The sequence below is a fragment of the Schistocerca piceifrons genome, chromosome 9, assembly GCF_021461385.2.
Source record: "Schistocerca piceifrons isolate TAMUIC-IGC-003096 chromosome 9, iqSchPice1.1, whole genome shotgun sequence".
Classification (NCBI taxonomy): domain Eukaryota; kingdom Metazoa; phylum Arthropoda; class Insecta; order Orthoptera; family Acrididae; genus Schistocerca; species Schistocerca piceifrons.
Genome location: NC_060146.1, coordinates 32131525 through 32151479, shown reverse-complemented (window position 1 = coordinate 32151479; position 19955 = coordinate 32131525). Strand labels below are relative to the sequence as shown.

At 43.4% G+C, this 19955-nt stretch overlaps 1 protein-coding gene across 1 annotated transcript in view; it reads right to left on the bottom strand.

The window, feature by feature from the left end:
- The window catches only part of LOC124716892 (disheveled-associated activator of morphogenesis 1), a 415554-nt gene that overhangs the window by 160029 nt on the left and 235570 nt on the right, over window positions 1-19955 (bottom strand). Inside the window, exon 2 of the mRNA XM_047243447.1 lies at window positions 10651-10785. Within this exon, the coding sequence (XP_047099403.1) occupies window positions 10651-10785 (135 nt within the window). The remainder of the gene's footprint in view (window positions 1-10650; window positions 10786-19955) is intronic.

Genomic DNA, 19955 nt, shown 5'->3' with positions numbered 1-19955 from the left:
AACTGGGAGCCACGAAGTAGACGAAATTAAGAAATTCTGATACCTTCGAAGAAAAGTAGCAAGTGCCGAACGAAGTAAGGGCGATATGTAAAGGCAAATAAATCAAATAAATCTACTAATATCAAACATAGGTCTTAATCTGAGGAAGGCATTTCTCATAATTTACTTCTGGTTCAAATGGTTCAAATGGCTCTGAGCACTATGGGACTCAACATCTGTCGTCATCAGTCCCCTAGAACTACTTAGCTACTTAAACCTAAGTAACCTAAGGACATCACACACATCCATGCCCGAGGCAGGATTCGAACCTGCGACCGTAGCGGTCACGCGGTTCCAGACTGAAGCGCCTAGAACCGCACGGCCACACCGGCCGCTCTTTACTTCCGGAGCACTGCACTGTACAGGGTGACAATTATTGAGCTATACGAAAAAAAAACTTAAAATAGTTACAAAGTACGGCGTGCACACACTTCATTCAACATGTAAACGTCACTACAGATATTCTGATTTAGGTTACGACAGTTCGATATGCCTGCCTTCGTTGGCGATGATGTGGCACAGACGAATAGCGAAATTTTGCATGTCCCGGTGAAGTGTCGGAACATCGATGCTGAGGTGACCTCGTGAATGGCTCTTTTCAGCTTAGCAATGGTTTTGAGGTTATTTCTGTACACCTTGTCTTTAAATATAGCCCCACAAAAAGGAGTCGGAGAATACGGCGGTAACTCGAGGACCATGCCAGTGACTTGTGGTACCCCAGAGCCAGAGTGCGGTCCCCAAAGTGCTCCTCCAGGATATCAAACACTCTCCTGCTTTGATGGGGTCGAGCTCCGTCTTGCACGAATCACATCTTAACAAAATCAGGGTCACTTTGGCTAATGGGGAAGAAATCATCTTCCGAAACCTTCACGTACCGTTCGTTAGTCACCGTGCCATCAAGGACTATCGCACCGATTATTCCGTGACTGGACTTGCACACACACAGTCACCTGTTGAGCGCGAAGAGACTTCTCGATGGCGAAATGCGGTTTCTCAGTCCCTCAAATGCTTTAATTTTGCTTACTGACGAACCCATTTAAATGAAAGTGACCTCCGTCGGTAATCCAAACCATGAATGCGCATACTAATTACCATCACTCTCCGGGGCCAATCGTACAGTTTGAACGTCTTAACGCAAACCGTTCAGAAGTTATGACGATTTTATGTAATATAGTTCAATAATTGTCACCCCGTGTGTTCGCGAATCGTGGACTGTGGGATCACGGGAGAAGAGAGACTCGTGGCGTCTGGGATGCGGCACTGTAGGAGGATGCCGGCTGATACTCAAATCCCAGTTTTCGTTTCCTCCGGCATTTCCATTATTGCATGGCAGTTCAGGTACAGAGATGTCTATGATGGCTTAGCAGCCAGTCTCGGCAGGAAAGGTGCGGCGCAGAGGGTGGAGGGCGTGGCTGGGCCTGCAGAAGTGTGACGTTTCCCATTTTCCTGATCAGAGTGTGAGGCAGCAGCTGGAGTAGTTCGCCACCTTCTGCTGCTGCGCACCACGTGTTCGGACTCTTTAGGTTCCTTTAGCGCACCTCGGGGATCACTTCACTCTCGAGGAAGTCTGTTGTTTCTCATCCTCTGGACATGACCGATCTGAGTTCGTGACCAGTAACGGTGGCTTCTGTACTATACGCCTTGACCTTCTCAAAAACAGAACTGTTTGATACGAAGACGTCCTATCTGACGTTCATAATTATCTAAGCTTCTGTTGGTTGAAGCTTTCTAGGTTTCTTGTATGTACATAAAACTAAAACCAGTCACTTTTTTGAAATGGTCATTTATTCCATGAACTTCAACCAGTCACTTTTTTGACATATTTATTCCATGTACCGGTTTTAGAACCATTTGAGGCTCATCTTCAGATGGTGTCCAGGAAGTTACGTAGCTGTTTCGAAGCGTAATGCCGCGTGCTGGCTCTGTGACAACAATATGCAAAATAGTTTAATGCATCGCTACGCTTACTGTTTATATGCTGATTTGGCCCAGAATTTTGTTTTGTACTTTCTGCGACCAGGTGGTATCACATTACCTACTTTTACAGGATATATATGCTTATACACTCTGATAACGAAACTTTGCCAGCATCCAGCATGTGCTATACAATAGTTACTTGTTACAAAGATCTTCGCACAATGATATGACACAGACCTACTTTGTTCTGAGATGTTATCTGTTTTTGTTTGCTCGTACTAAAGTCCATGAATGGACACAAACTTTAATCAAAGCTGGTGTTAACACGAAAGCCCAAAATAAAATAAATAAACAAATTACTACAAGAACAAAGTTCAAACAATCTGGTGTCTTATTTCTATTCTTATATTAACATATAACACAGTCAGTTTACGGGCAAATACTTTAATCAAGACTGACGTTAACATGAATGTGGAGGAATTAAATTTTACAGAATTTGTAGTATTTGGAATGAAAAATTCAAATGGTTCCAAACACTACGGGACTTAACATCGGAGGTCATCAGTCCCCTAGACTTAGAACTACTGAAACCTAACTAACCTAACGACATCACACACATCCATGCCCGAGGCAGGATTCGAACCTGCGACCGTAGCAGCAGCGCGGTTTCGGACTGAAGCGCCTAGAACCGCTCGGTCACATAAGCCGGCATTTGGAATGAATTGCAGGTATTTGTTTGACCACGAACTTTATATTTAAAGTTTAAATACAAGGAAAAAACTTCAAATGAACTGCCGACTTTTTTCTCTTCTGACATTAATATGATCTGTAATAGTATAATAGTAGTAAACGCAGATTCTGTTTATTTCAGCTAGAGGTAATATGTAATTGTAGTAATTGTAATGAACTGCAGGTGTTTGTATTTTCTTGAACTTTATACTCAGACGCTAGAACGAAACTTCAAATGAACTGAATCTTTAATGGATAAGCTTAATAAGTTCTAGTTTCTTAAGATTAAGGCGATGTAGTGTCCAGGTTTCGCAACTTTAGAGCAGGGTAGACACAACTGCGCGATACACCATCAGTGTGGTGCGTAGAGTCAGATCTTTATTCAGGAAGATCCGAAGTAGGAGGCGTCCAAAAGTAACTTGCGCGGCACGAATCCTGTCTCCACGTCCTTTTCCAACGAGGCACTAGTTGGTAATATACTTCCTCGATAGAGGAAGTGATGTACTTGTTCCAAAGGTGTGCTGGAAAAAGCGATATTGAAATCCGAAAGGACCATTCCAGGAGATGGCTGCGCTATTACCTTTGTGTTCTGGATGCTGATGGTTAGGGCAAACCGTATATATGCAGTACCGAAACTGTTTACAGACAGTTGCAACACAAGCGTTGTCATCAGCATACTGCTATTCAGTCAGCTGTGTGAGATCTGATACAAGTTCTACTCTCGCACTGTGTACGGACCATGTCTCACACAGCACACAGCATGGTTGCTACGTACAGAGCAAACAACGATGGCGCGAGGACACATCCTTGTTTGAGCTCATTAGTATTAGGGAATTTGACCGATGTTTCATTCTACAGCACATGCCCAGGCATCGTAACCTCCCTACTATATTTCTTTCTGTCTGAAATTTAGCCCAACTTTACCTCCTACTCTAAAAAAAAGGTCTACATTTTACCAAAACTATGTTCCCACAAACTGTTATCCAACTTAAACTCGTCCGCTAGCCTTCGACCAGACAGAACCTAATTTGAACTGAACTGTAACTGATCTGAATGCAACTCGTCTTTATATTAAATGCGTAGCTGAAGTAAAACAATTATCTGGCACACGTCAAAATTTCCATTTACTTCGCATCTTGACAACACTGTTGCATATTTCTCGAAAGTGCAACAGTAAACAGCAAGCAGGCGGCGGGTTAGTTAGATTTCTGTTTCTAAATAAAATTTCCAACTATATTCAAACAGTAAAAAGGTAGGGTATGGGCGGCTATAGTGGTCATGGCGGGAAAGTAGCCACTTGCATTAATTCCCTTGGAGAATGCTGCAGCCTAATGGACAACACTTAAAACTATTCAAAGAGACTTCTTTGGTATTGCCAGCGAGTCTCGTGGAGATATACGGGCGCACTCGTCTGCAGTGACGTATTTTGTGTTTTCTATACGTCTGATGGAAAGTATATTTAAAACGTATGTACTGCGACATTTGATTACTGCTCGGCCACCCCGGCCGGCGTCCAGTCGGGCGAAGTGCCCAGTCGTCTGGCCGGTGGCCACTTTCCCCGAACATACTCTCAATAATAAGAAAGTAGTCTGTCTGAAAATACGTACGTATATTAAAGCATTAATATATTAACCGATTTTTGAAACGTGTGTTCTATCATTACAGGAATGTGAGAAAATCACTGCAACCATCGTGGGATTCCCATGCTATGCACCAGACACTGGAAGCTGTAAGAAAAGAAAAGATGCCCTTTACAACAGTAGCCAAACAGTTCAATGTTCCAAGAAACATTCCAGAAGAAAAATCCTGATGCTATTGAAAATAAGAAGATTCTTGGAAACTTAAGACGTGTTTTCGGCGAAAAGCAAGAAGAAGAACTTGTTAGCCATATTTTTTACATGGAACGAAGGTATTATGGCATATCAGTAACTGATTTACGAGACTTGGTGTTTCAACTTGCTGAGAGGAATAATGTACCACACCCATTTAATAAAGAAAAAAAAGATGGCAGGCAAGGACTGGATGGCACAGTTTCGGAAAAGACATCCAAACATAAGCCCTAGGAAACCAGAATCCACTTCAATGGCCAGGGCTCAGGGTTTTAATAAAGCTAATGTGCAAAGGTTTTTCAACGTTCTCCAGGAAGTGCAAGAAAAACACTTTTACCCTGCTCATAGAATCTATAATGTTGACAAAAACTGGTCTAACGACAGTTGCTTTCAGCAGTAGCCATATGCATGTCTGCAATCCATCCTTTGTGATATTTCCCAGACAAAGAATGAAAGTTGAACTTCAGGATGATGCTCCTCCAGGAACCGCATTCCCCTGCCATCACAGTGGATGGATGCAGATGGATATTTTCATGAAGTGGTTTGATCATTTCTTGAATTACATAAAGCCTACGGCTGACAATCCTGTCCTACTTGTTCTGGATGGACACACCACCCACACAAAAAATACAGACTTCATAGAAAAAGCCACCACATTGTAACCACAAACGACAACCTCTAGATGTATTATTTATGGCACCTTTCAAAACATTCTATGCCAGAGCTTGTGAAAAGTTTCTCTGAAACAACCCAGGAAGGGTAATAACACAATTCCAAATCAGTAAGCTTCTTGGAGAGGCATTTCTGCTGGTAGCAGTACCGTCTACAGCGACAAATGGATTTCGTAAATGCGGGATTGTCTCTTTGCACCGGTCTATATTTTCAGATGCAGATTTCGTTGCTGCAGAGGTGTGCATATCGGACATAGGCATAATCCGTGGAGGAAACTTAAATGATAATAGAAGGGGCACAGTAAATGAGACAAACAAAGGAACTGAAGGTGTTAAAGATGTATTTAATAGGCCTAAGCAAACTGAAGAAGATGAATTTGATGTTGTAGCAGCAAATAGCGAAGAAGCAGTTGATAGTCCTACTAATGAAAATGAAGCTGCACAGGAAGGAGAAATGAGTGGCAAAAACAATAATGAGGGCGCTTTCATTGCTGACGCAAATGAGAAGGTAACACAGTCTACATTTTTTGCAGTAAGCCCAAAAGATATTATAGGCCTACCTTTACCAAAATTAAAATTAGGCCAGCAGCAACAACAAAGAAATAAAGGGCAAAGAAGGGGTCAGGCAACGATAATAACCTCTAGCCCTTACAAAAGTGAGCTGTTAGAAGATAAGGCGAAGAAGAAAAAGCAGATCAAGAAAAGAAGAACAAACCTTGTAGAAAAAGAAGAAATGACTAAACCAGCTGTTGAAATAAAAAGGCCTAATAACAAAGCAAAAGTGCAAATAGGAAAGCTAGGAGTAAAGTGCAAAAAGCAGCTTTTTGGAGAACACAGTGAAGAAGAATACAGCGAGGAAGATAAGGACACTGAATGTTTTTATTGAAATGAGGGTTTCAATAAATCTAAAGACAATGAAGGTTGGATTAGATGCTCTGATTGCAAGCTGTGGGCTCATGAAAAATGTGCCGGATATGATGAAGATGACGACGTGTTCGTGTGTGAATATTGTAGAGATAAGTGACTTATGACCCTAATTTGACTTTGATCTCATGACAAATGATGCGCTGTAACCTGGAAAGTAAAACTATTAACGTTTTGTATAATCTGGTAAATTGTTAATAAGTTTGAATATTTATCTCAAATTTTAATAAATTTCATTCTGTAAATGTGTAGGCTACGTTCCACATTTCGAAATTCCTTTCTATTCACAGTGTCATAAACTTGTTCTTTGAGACTTTTTTACCTTTTATCCACCTGTGGCCACTTTGCCCTACCTACTGGGCAAAGTGGCCATTTTCAGACATTCATTTACGCCCACTTCTCTACTACAGAACATGGTATTGAGTAATAATACAACTTTTTTATGGTTCTAGAATGTACATAGCTTAGTAAGATAAATTCTACATGCTTATATGTCAAATAAAGTGAATGAAACAAAACGTTTTTCTTAGGGTGGCCACTTTACCCAGCTTTCCCCTACTCAGTGGGGTGGGGTAAGCAACTATTCCTGTGAAATGATAGTTCAAGACAAAGATTTTAGAATGAGGTATGTATTCAAAAAGACACGGTAAAATTTCGCTTGATCTTCGCACATAACAATACTATGCTTAAAAAAGTGAACAATAATTTAAAGAGGGTATAATGCTAACAGAAAATTTCTATAAAAATCAAACAGCTTAATCAACTAATATGTTAACGCATGGCTCAGGAAAGTGAGGTGGATTTCTCTCAGCTCTGAGCAAGTTAACTAGCTGACAATAATCATTCCTAGCTACGCAGTGCTGCAGTCTTACCTCAAACTTCTTCTGTTCAAAAATAATAATATTATTCATAATATATATCTTTTTCGCCTTCCAGTATAGCGCTGTCCTTTACCAAAAAAATCATTCCTCATCTAACTGATACAATCACAACACAGCACAACTGAATACCTCCATCAGCTGCCACACTTCAACTAAGAACTTATCAGACTGCGCAGAGACAAAGACTCCACGAGACTGTTTAACAGTAATGCAGCTTGCTCTCTCTCTGACGTGCACATCGATGACACACAAAAATCAAAATGACATGACCACCTTACAACATGTCATCATGGAAAGATTGAATCAGTTGAAGAAGTGTTCAGGACAGTCGAAACTTCTTAAGACATTCACATAGCTTCTCTGCGCACTGTATCAAAGGCCTTTTTAAGGTCATAAACACAAACAGTAAAGACTGCAATGTTCCCTGCGCTTCTACTGCAGTTTTGGTGCACAGAGGGTATCAATAGTTCCTCTGGACTGGCGAAATCCGCACTGAGATTCAGGAAGTATAGTCTCGGAGAGTGTGTGGAGGTAGTTCAACAGAATTCTAGCATATACTTTGGTAGCTACGGGGAGCAAGGATATACCACGGTAGGTAGACTCATAAGATAAGAAATGAGGTTGTTCGCACAACCGGCTGGAATACGTGGGCGGACGAAATTGCTTGGAATATTTCAGCCTGGAGACAAAAATGCATATTCTGCTGCTGAAATCTCTTCACATCGGTATACACACGAACAGAGTGGGGCCAATAAAGATTAATGTAAGCACTGAAACCTCATCAGTCCTGTTTGATTGCATCAATTAGCAATAACTGGAATCAGTGAACTGATATAAACATCTGGGGGAAACAGTTTCTAGCGATGTGAAATGGAACGATTGCATAGGCTCAGTCGCAGGTAAACCGGTAGCAGATTCGCTTCATTGATCGGATATTGGGAAAATGGAGTCAGTCTAGAAGGAAGCCTGCTTACGTGACCTCAAGATTGGGAAGGGTGAGGGGGGTCCGGCAAAACTTCACCGAGTCTCACTTAAAGGGGCAGAATGGGGCAACTATAATCTCACGTGAATTTTTTAAAATTAGAATATACTTAAATATGACGGATAATAATAATTATCGTGATGTTTTAACAGCTAATAATAATTAATATAAAATTAATCCTGAACGTAGAAAATATTACAGTGACCACCAGTCTTTATGGCCTCTCCCAGTTCAACAATTTACATGCCCGTATGCCTGAGATTCCCCGACTGGAGCAAGTTCCGCACGAGTGTCAGATTTCATTCAGGGAATTCCCCGCCGTGAGAGTCGAAATCACAGCCTGTCATTCAGTGAGTCAGTCGTGATGTTCTGCAACGCATATAAAGCCGATGTTATTCTGTTCAATATGAATTTGTATCAAAACTTATACAATATTTACGTTAAGTGGCATGCTAACATGTCGAAACACACGTGCGAACAAGAAGTTATCGTTTGTAGAAGGAAGTTAAGCTGGAATTCAACGAGAAGAATTCTGTTAAGTGATCATACAATAAGTGACTGAAAATCTACGTAATGGTAAGGTTCAAAGAAATATATCAATAAAAGATCAGTTTTTTGGGTTCCGTCAAAGCAGTTAATCCTATTTTCACCGAGCCTCTTTGTCCATACGTCTGTCCGAACACTACTCGCGCGTATTAACCAATGTGTAAAACAAATTAAAAAATTTCATTTTTACAAATTAGGTGATTAGAATTAAAGTGCAGCAACTCACCACGGGCTGTAATTATCGAATGGCGGCGAAATGTGGTAGATACGCTAACTGCGTTAAAGTGTAACAGATTTTCGCTGGAAAAAAAAATAGTTCCAAATTTGACCTCCAGGTCATGGACATCCCTTTACAAACCAGCCGTGCGCCCGATTCTAAAATATTGCTCAAGTGTGTGGGCCCCTGCCAGGGAGGACCAACTGGAGATATCCCCGCAGAGGACAGCACGCATGCTTATGAAGAAGCACACACCGGGGACAATCATTCTGTATTACAACGGAGCCTACGCGACTATTGTGTCGTCGGCACAAGGCCGCACCGCTGGAACAGCTGAACAACGCACGGCGACAAAGAGCTCTGCCACAGAGAGCAAACACGGCTCGTCAACGGGCTTCTATAGAACCCCAGAGATTAAATAGTGACGCGGACTAAAAATACTGGATTTAAAACGAACTATTTCTCGAAATGGCGGTGAGCTTTCACACAGAAAAGGTCGATTCGCACGAAACGGAACGAACATAAAAACATTGCACAACGCATTTCAAATGGCAGCATTCATTCGGGCCTTAAACGGAACGGAACCTCATCGTCTCCGGTTCTCGGGAAAAAAGTTTTCATGTTGACGTGGGCGAGGGGCGCGCTGATGTCGTCTGCTAACTTTGGAAGTTAATTGCGGAAGTTGGGTTCTGCCTCGACAAACAAAAATTCTAATACCCGTAACTGTTTCGGAAAAGCTCCACCAGCGTCAGTGGGTTTCTTTCCTGTCAAGTAACAAATATAAAATATTTGCAGGACAATAATACTGTAAACCCCGTAAAGTAAATTTTAGTAAAGTAATTGTATTTTTCCGTGGGGCCACAGCCTCTAAAATTTTTGTAAAGGAGAGCTCGGTCCATAGCAGGCCGCAATATTTTTTACTAACAGTTCAATCTGCCGATTTCGGCGTTTATGCAATTTTGAAGCACTTGTGGATAACCGTAATAATTATGTGCTCGAAAATGACATAAACGTCGAAATCGGCCAGTCGCACAATTAATATTTGCTTTTACAAACTGACACAAAATCACAGATAGGGGTCAAATGATCATCTCTGTCTACCTTCTTATGTTTTTCCTTCCTTATAAGAAGATGAATTTATCCATGTTTTGGGGAAAGAGTTCGATTTCGCCATTAGATTGAAATGCAAATGGCCCACGGTTGTACATTAATTACAAATACGAGGGCATTCGAGTAGTAATGCAATACGTATTTTCTCGGCCAATTTCGCCTGAAAAAATGCAGAAATTGTTGTGAGACATCGTGCAATATTACCGCCATAGTTTCACGAAGTTCCGGCGTTCCGAGCAGAGATCTATCGCCGAGTTTCTCTTGGCGGAAAACCAGAGCATCGCAGATGTTCGTAGGCGCTTGCAGAATGTCTAGGAGGCCTGGCGCTGAACGAAAGCACGGTGAGTCATTAAGCGAGGCGTCTATACCGTCGCGAGAAGGTCGCGCAAGCGTGTCCGATCTCCGGCGAACCGGTCCCCCGCACACAGCTACAGCTCCTGCAATGTTAGAACGTGCGGACACTCGTTCCACGTGACCGACGGATCGCGAACACCTCGCGGCTGAAGTGGACGTCTCTCTCGGTAGTGCTGGCACGCTGTGTGCCCGCTGGGTTCCTCGCCTCCCCTTTGTTTGGCCCAATGGAGGACGGAGTCCGCGGGAAGCAGTATGTAGGTGACGGGCGGGACGTCGACCAGCAGAGTGGTACGAGCCCTCCCAGTAAGGTGGCGTAAGGCCTGACATTATATTGAAAAACAGGATTTTGCATCCAAAAGAGTGAGGAATCCTGATAAAACCTGCTCTCAGAAAAAAAATGTGTTGCATTACTTACTGAACGGCCACGGTGCTAACAGCAGTCGCCACTCACCTGCAGACAGCCGCACCACCCCTTGCGTGTCCTGAGCGAGGAGGGCATGCTGACGTTGAGGTTGAGGGAGGGGCAGGTCAGCAGCGAGTCCAGCTTCACAGCGGACGGCAGCGGCGGCCAGCACCCCGACACCGGCTGCAACACACATGGCACGGTGTACCGCTAGCTCTGGCCCTAACTGAGAGGGCGGCTCAGCATCCCGTCACCCTCTTCTGTAACGGGCTCGCTACTTAGACGCGCACTCTGACTCTGAAAGCAGCCTTACCTTTATAATTTCAAAAAGTGTTCCAGTCAGCAGTGTCAAAAGCTTTCTCTAAGTCTACAAATACTCTAGACCTTGAAAGTCTCTTCGGGTTTGCTGCCGGATCCTAAAATCAACTCGAGTCAAGTTGATTTTGGGATCCGGCAGCAAACCCGAAGAGACTTTCATGACTTATTAGCCGGGAAAGCCTACGTAATCACACTCTAGACCTTGGTTTGTCTTTCCTTAACCTGTCTTCTAACAGGCGTTTGGGGTCACTATTGCCCAAAATGTTCCTGCATTTCTCCGGAATCCAAATTGATCTTCCTCGAGGTCCATTTCTACCAGTTTTTCCATTCTGCTGTAAGGAATTTGTGTTAGAACTATAACAGTTAAAACAATTGAGACTAGCAGTTTTCAAGTAAACCGATGAAAGTTACGAAGGCAGTCTTCGAGGAATTTAATACTCTATTTGGTACCAGTACCACACTCTGCACAACATTCTGGGTGTGTAGACTCACTACATTTTTCCAGAATCCTACGAACCGAGCCAAGTCACGCGCGACACGGAAGGAGCCTCCCCATCCCCGCAGGGTGTGAATGTATCTGATCTAGAGCACATCCGGGCGTCCCCTGGTAACGGTGTGACAGCCAGCTAACCCTTCCACTCCTAAGGCATCAGCCATCGAAATGGCAACCCACCGAGTTTCAAAATTGCCCATATCAGGCCCAGCTTTGATTATAGTCTCTGTCAATATAGAGGGCTTAAGCAACAAGAAGGAGGAACTCCTTAAGGAAGTTGTGACATACTCTCCAAATTTAGACTAGCTCTTTAAGTACTTATTGACCTATGTCGGTCAATTATTTTAAGTGTGTTGACCGGAGCGATAGTCGCCAAGTCACACTTTAGCTTTGAGCATATTTCCGCTGTCACTCCGTAACTTCATTGACAGTGGTCACCAGGCCCGAATTATGATGGCAGTGGCCCACACACAGTTTTTGTAGTATGTGTGTGGATCACCTCCATGGAGGCAAATTGAGTAACCCATTGCCGCCACATTTCCCCTACTTTACGGTTTTCTGCAACTCATAACCATAAATTCGCCAAGAAGCTCAATCAGGCACGTGTATTAGTTTTTGACTTGATTCTAGACCATTTCAGGTCAAATATACTAACCTTGAATAATGACCATCTATTTTATATGGCCCGTATTGTCAGATAATACAGATTAGATATAGACTTGTTCCTAATTTTAATCATGACCATTTGCGTGCTAAGTCAATAAGATGTTCATGCGTTGTAACCATAGCTAAGCAAGCGCTTAACAATTACGCCTTAAGAACTTCTAAACCTAGTCGTAATAATGACGATGTTGGCTTTATTTTATTATTCCCACTCCTACGTTCTTCTTAGATGATTAAACTTCGTGCTCAAGCACAAAAATTTTCCTAGATAGGCCATACCTTGTAAGCACATGTTTTCCTCATATCATGCGCATGAATACTTCATAAACGTTAAGACAGTCGATCTAATTACGTTCTGCACAGGTTAACGTATACGCCCTTTTCCTCAGCTACACCTTTTATTTCACTTTACTAGTAAATTCAAGGTCAGGAGTTAAGTTCACGTCTTGTCCCAACAAGTAACTATCACACAGTTTATGCGCAGGCGCAAGGTACTGTGTCCGCCAAGGCGGGCCTCATGACGCTACGGTCAGTTCCAGTACAGCACTCGTGGCTGCTGCATCGCGGTCGCGAAGTGGGGTCGAGGCAGTTCCAGATAAGTTTTATAGTCTGACGATAATTTATGGATTTGTAGTTTTAGCTTGACGATGTCCACTATGGAAAGACGGTAGTTACTGTTATTCTGAAGAAGGATGGGTTATCTCGACTGAAACCTAGGTAAATTCTAGCCAAACAGTGCAACTGAGGCTGTTAATTATTAAAATTAATATTTACACAGTTGCTGACAGGGCCGTGACATATTGAAGATATCCTACAGAAGCCTTCATTTTTCAAGAAACACCTAATTTCCATAGCCAGTCAGCTAAGTGACTAATAGGTGACTTTAACAGCCATAGTACCAACTGGGGTTATAGTGAAGATGACGACAGCGGAGATGCAGTACTAAACTGGGCGGATTCTAGGTCTATGACACTTATAAACGATAGTAAGTGCCACCATCTTTCAATCGTGCACGATGGAAGCGTGGATACAATCTTGACCTCATATTTGCCAGCGACACCGTCAAACAGCTGTGCAGAAAGACAGTATGCTCACTGATCCCTAAACTTCAACATAGACCAATCACGTGTCAGATCTTGCCTGCAATACGTCCACAATCTGTTCCATTTCGCCGCCGGTATAACCTTAAATGAGCAAACTGGAAGAAGTTTACAACTCTTCTTGATAAAGAGGTAACACATATAAGCCCATACCCTGAGGAATACGATCGTTTCGTAAGAGCTGTGAACAAATGTTCTACAATGTCCATCCCTCGTGGATGCCGAACCAAATACGTGCAAGGACTGTCCCCGAGATAGCATCAGATCTTGATCGCTACTACACAGTATTTGAGCAAGACCCTTTTGTCGAAGAAACAATATCTCGTCGACTGCAATTACTTGATTCAATATCAGCCGCCAAGTTGGATCAGTGGACCAAGCTTATGGAGGAAACTGACTTCAACAAGAACAGCCAGAAAGCCTGGAAACTTCTCAGACGCCTTAATAATGACCCTGCTATCGCCACTCTCCATGCAAACATAACAGCCAACGATATTCCCCAACAACTATTACTAAATGGGAAATCGGATAACCGAAACATCTAGCCAAAATAACATGCGTACTTCTGTTACCGACCTGTCAAGGGGCTGCAGAGGGGGATTAGTAAGTGTAAAACAGGAAAGGCTGCTGGGCTGGATGATCTTAGGAATGAGCAAATAAAACTTTTTGGCTCTGCAAGACTAAAATGGATTCTAGCTCTTTTTAACAACTGCTTATGCTGTGGTAGGGTCCCTAGTCGGGCGGAAAGCTCGTGTCATCGCTACCCTTAAACCCGATAAAGGGGACAAAGACTCTAAGAACCACCGTCCCATCTCTCTTCTTTGCCATTTGAATATAATCTTGGAGAGAATGAGTTTGAACAGCTTGACAGAAGCAATTGACTCTGCGCTCATACCTGAACAGGCTGGCTTTAGACGGGGTAAGAGCTGCACATCACAGATCCCAGTCTCACCCTGCACATCGAAGACGGTTATGAATCACATACGGTAACCTGTGTGGCCTTTGTTGACGTGTCTGCTGCGTACGACACTGTGCCCATAAATTACTCCTGAAAAAATTTTATGACATCACTAATGACTCTACTTTAACCACCTTAATAGCCAACTTCCTCAGCAACGGGAGATTTCTCGTTGAATTTCAAGGACGGCGCAGTAGATGGAGACTACAGAGGAATGGGCAGTGTTCTGGGCCCTATTTAATATGTATACGGCGAATGATCAACCACTTCCGCTGTACACCAGGAGTTTTCTGTATGCGGATGATCTCGCATTGGCCACCCAGGGAAATAAGGTGTCTGAAGCACTGGAAGAACTAGGACGGTTCCACAAAAATAATAACTTAAGACCTAACCCTACGAAAACGCAAGTCTGTGTTTTCCACCTAAGAAACAGACAGGCGAACCAACGACTAAATATTTCATGGAATGGCACTCAACTTGAACATTCATTTTCCCCAATGTATCTTGGGGTGACCTTAGATCTGACTCTAACGTTCAAAACGCATTGTCAAAACACCAAAATGAAAGTGTCCGCAAGGAATAATATCATACGAAAACTAAGGGAATCTAACAGGGGTGCACAGGCAGTCACTATTCGGACTTGGGATTTGGCGTCGTACTACTCTGCGGGCGAATATGCAGCGCCTGTCTGGTGTAGCTCCTGCCACGCTAGGCACGTAGACACCGCTCCGAATGAGGCGTGCCGCAAAATCGGTGGGTGCCCGGGACCCACTGGAGTGGGGCGGCTGCTCAAGCACGAGGACGTACAGCCTCCACATCCGACACTCACCCACTGTTTGCCCATTCGCCAGCACCGCCCAGAAAAAGTTTTGTAAGGGTCTGTGTAAACAACAGCGACAAAAACCAAAGGTTAGACATGTGGAGAAAGAGAGTAGAGACTGTTCCTCTAGGCTGGAAACACCCTAAAGAAGAACTACCTCCCGGTGATAATGAGAGCTGGTGTACCTGGAAGTCCCTCAACAGATTACGAACTGGTGTTGGGCGGAGTAAAGAAACTGTTGAAAAGTTGTGAGTGTGGAGACGATGTCTCACCCAGTCATCGGGCACCGAACGAGAGTTGATGCTGGCCAGTTCTAACGCCTCGGACGTTGTCCGTTTCTGGGCAATGACAATTTAATTCAATGTCTCGAGTGTATTTATGAATGTTCATTTATGTACAATTACTTCTAACTGTATGCCAACTGTAACGCTTTGAGCGTAGCTCACTTTTGGGAAAAAGCAAGTTAATTATAGATTTCTTTGCCCTTTTTCATGTTTACATGTCTACTTAAATGTTAATTCCCTTGTAGTTGATGCCTTTTACACGAATAAAAAAAACCGAGGTCAGATACCTACTTCACGTAAGACCTCTCTGGTCAGTGGCTGGCGGAAGTCGTAGACGCAGAAGCCGTGTGAGAAGCGACACCAGTTGCACTTGTCAACCACTCACCTTCTGCGCCTGCGCTTCGAAGCCTGCCGCTGGGCTGTCTCGAAAGCAAACCGAGGATGATGAAATATAGTCGAGTTAAATCTGATGATGCCGAGGGAGTAAGATTAGGAAACGAGATACTGAAAGTGGTAGATGGGTTTTGCTATTTGGGCAGCAAAATAACTGATAATGGTAGAAGTAGAGAAGATATAAAATGTAGACTGGCAATGGCAAGAAAACCTATTGTTGACATAGAGTACAGATATCCGTGTTAGGAAGTCTTTCTGAAAGCATCTGTCTGGAGTTTAGGTGTCTGTGGAAGTGAAACGTGGATGATAAACAGTTTAGACAAGAAAATACATAAGCTTTGGAAATGTGGTGCTACAGAAGAACGTTGGCGATTAGATGGGTGGATTGAGTAACTAATTACGAAGTACTGTACAGGATGCAGGAGACAAGAAATTTGTGGCACCACTTGACTAAAAGAACGGATCGGTTCTTAGGACACATTTTGAAACACAAAGAAATCACCATTGTAATACTGGAGGGAAGTCTGGCGTGTAAAAATTTTGAAGGGAGACCAAGAGGTGAATACAGTAAGCAGATTCACAATGATGAAGGGTGCAGTGGTTATTCAGAGATGTAGAAATTGCAGATGATAAAGTAGCATATCAATCTAGCCTTCGCTCTGAAGGCGACAACAACAAACGTAACTGGTTCTTGACCATTTTTAGACCTGTATTAAGATTTCCTTAAGTTTTTTTTTTTTCAAATAGTGCCAAATTACCTTTGTAGACACCTTCGGAATGTTAAACAAAATTTGTTCAGTAAGAACTGTACTTTGTGGAGCGCAGTACCTTACCGCTCCCGGCATCATGCATTGCTATCACCTTTCACTACTGCAGTCACGGTCGTTAGAAACGGAACTAAAACTTGGACTCAAAACGACTCGACCGACTGCCTTCCCCATACTCTTCCAAAAAAAGTAGCTCGAAATTGGCCTTAGGCGAGGGGAAAAAAGGATATTCTTGTGACTGAATCATGATTTCTACCTAATGGAAAACTATTACTACTTCTAGGTGATGTTTCGCTAGTCTCAACTTCTACGCCGATGATGGGTAGCAATCTGCTAAGTTACCCGTATATTCTGACTGTCGAAACATATGTCAACAGGGAATCAACAATATGTTGCAGTTGAAGAATTGGGGTCTAAGAGCAAATGATGTTTCACTGTGTTGTAGACAGCGAGTGGGGTTGATAAAAAGACATATCCTGTATTTACGAGGCAGCGTCTTGTGATTTATTGTCCAAATCTGTTGTGCAGCGCTATTGGCTGTATCACTGGCGAGCATTTTGTGGCTTGTGTGTTTATTCATCGGTTGCAATATATACTTTTTTTCATTTTTGTGATTTCATTCCCCCTCGTCCCGTGCGCGGGGGGGGGGGGGGGGGGGCAGTGGACATAGGCTGAGGGGACTAACCCACTTAGGCGCTAATACATAAACATGAAGACATAATGCAAATGTTTTTAATATAGTGGTGAAATATGAGAATTGTGAAAGACTAACGTAATAAGGCTGACTCAATAGTTTAAAAGCAGTGACAAAAATATGGTCAGACAGTACATTTAAATTAGGACACGAACACCCAAAATACTCGAAAAAATACTGGAACAACACCGAACAACACTGACCATTAAAAAGGAGGACTGCGCACTTTCACTAAAACTCGAAGGACCTGACCTGGAATGGTAGGCGAAAGGAAATGTAGTTGCAGAGGGAGAGAGGAGAGTGATGGGAACTGAGGGTTAGTAACAGGTGGCAATGACAACTGCAGACTGATTGATTTAATCTGGGGGAGGGGTCGAAACAGCAACATCATCGGTCCCATCAGATTAGAGGAGGACGGAGAAGGAAATCGCTTGTCGTCTTTCAAAGGAACCATCCCGGTATTTGCCTGAAGCGATTTAGGGAAATCATCGAAAACCTAAATCAGGATAGCCGGACGCGGTTTTGAACCGTTGTCCTCCCGATTGCGAGTCCAGTGTGCTACCCACAGCGCCACCTCGCTCGGTGACAATGAGAGAGGGATAGCTGCGGCGAGGGGTGGTGGGGGGAGGGCAGGGAGAAAGGCGTCGCTGTCACTGGTATCTTTGAATCTGAAAGGAAACGGGGGGTGGGGAGCGACTGGGGGGCGGAGGAGCGTGGAATGAAATGGGGGGAGGGGAGGAGAAGGGAGCCCCCGAAGGGTAGAGAGGGTGGGGTGGAATCAGAGATGGTAGCAGGGATACATTTTGGGACGGAGTTTATGATCTGCAAGGGGAGATGGTTGAAATTTATTTGGGATAGGATGTGTAGGATTTGCAGGAAATGTGTAGGATTGGAGAGGAGAGGCGACACAATAGGATCATTGGAGTCGAGTTTGCGGGTGGTGTAGTTTATTCAGAAGTGTTCTATGTGAGTGAGGAGAGGGGAGAATGTGACGAGTTGGTAAAGGCTCCTTATGGGCGAGGATAAGCGGATGCGGAAAACGAGGCGGAAAGCGTGGCGTTTGAGGTTCTGGAGAGACTTATAGAACTTGACTGCGACACATATCGAGGCAACAATGGCATAGTAAAGGAAGGAGCAGATCAGGGAATTATATGTGTGAAGCATAGTGTAGCCCGATGTTCGGCCAGTTAGTAGTTTTAGTCTATTGTGCGCTTCCTGCTGGTTGGTTAGTAAGTAAGGATTCCACATGAGCTGCCAGTCGAAGGTTAGTCCAAGGTATGTTATGTGTTAGTGAGCTGGATAGAACGGTCGTGAGGTAGAAGTCATGGAGAGAAAAGGTGTGGGTGGTGCGTCTTATAACTATTGACTGGATTTTGGAGGGATTAATCTTGAGGAGCTGTCCCTTGCGCCATGAGGTAAACTGGGTGAGGTGAAGTTCGAGGGATCTTTGGGACTTGTCGAGCGTAGGATAGAGGACAAGGAAAGTTGTGTCATCAGCATATTAATGGAGGTAGACAGGAGGAGGTGGTCTGGGCATGTCGACAGTGTATAAGAGGTAAAGGAGAGGGGAGAGTACGGAGCCTTGGGGCACTCCTGCAATGCGGCAGAAGGACGGGCGAGTCGAGGGAAAGGATGCAACAAGGAGGACGTAATTGATTGGAAGTGTATAAATCTAGAGTTTGAAAAGGAGACTGGAGTGCCATACGCAGTCATATGATTGCTGTACGACGGTTGTTGATCTGTTGGGATAGGGGATGGTTGAGGTTCAGGAGCTGCTCATCAGCGGAGGAGGCACGGAAGCCACAATGGGTAACAGCAAGCAGGTGGCGCTGGTGCACATACCGTCGGGTACTCTGGGAGAGCATGTATCCAAGGACCTGTTGCAATGTATACACAAACAAATTAACATGTAAGATTTCTGTTGCCACGTTCTGTATCAGTACCCAACTGAAGGCGAGACCTTTGGAACGGATAACGTACCCACTTTTACGCTAATCTTCTGTAAATAAAAATTCCTATCCTGCGCCTGTATGTTGTGAACAGGTGCAAAAGGATGTTACGATACGAACCTTACGATTGTTATCGCTGGAATGTACTACCTCTCATACGTGCACGGACTGTCTGATTTGTGAATATATTATGCACCAACGTCCTTAGCTCGCATGTAAATAGTATGTTAGAACATTGATTTGCAGCGATTTTTGTGAAGAACATTAACAATGGTAACAGTGCAGGTAATTTACATAATTTCACGATCTACGGAGTTTCGCACTCGTTTGATATTTCTATAGTGAAAATATTTATTTTTGACGATGACACGGATAAAAGTTGGAGGATTTTAAAGGCTGACATGTGCTGAAGTAAAATGTAAATGATTTATTATTTTCGTTATTTTTGTAATGTGCTACTGCCCACGCGACATATTTGCGCAGTTCTGTACATACATTTTGTGTTTCATTTTTTAAATATTTTTAATATATTTTATCCACTTGAAAATGGCCGAAATTACAAATGTGCAATAAATAATTTCTACAATCAACGGCGAATATTATGCCCTTTAAAGGACTGTCTAGTTGTGATTCCTGTTATGCTGTCGTCTTTGCGGCTATGCAAGACGTACGTTGTTGGCAGTGCTGCCCTCTAGGCTTTGTCTACAGTGTTTCACTAAAAGAATGTCTCCAAAATCGTTTATGTAGATTACGACCAGCAGGAGGCCTCACTATGACGCTTCCTTGGGGCAACCCCACCATGTAACTTCCCATCAGTTACAATGAACTGCAACTTTTCTGACAGAAAACACGAATCCAGTTCCACAACTGAGGCCGTACCCGGCAGGCACGCAATTCGATTACCATCCGCTTGT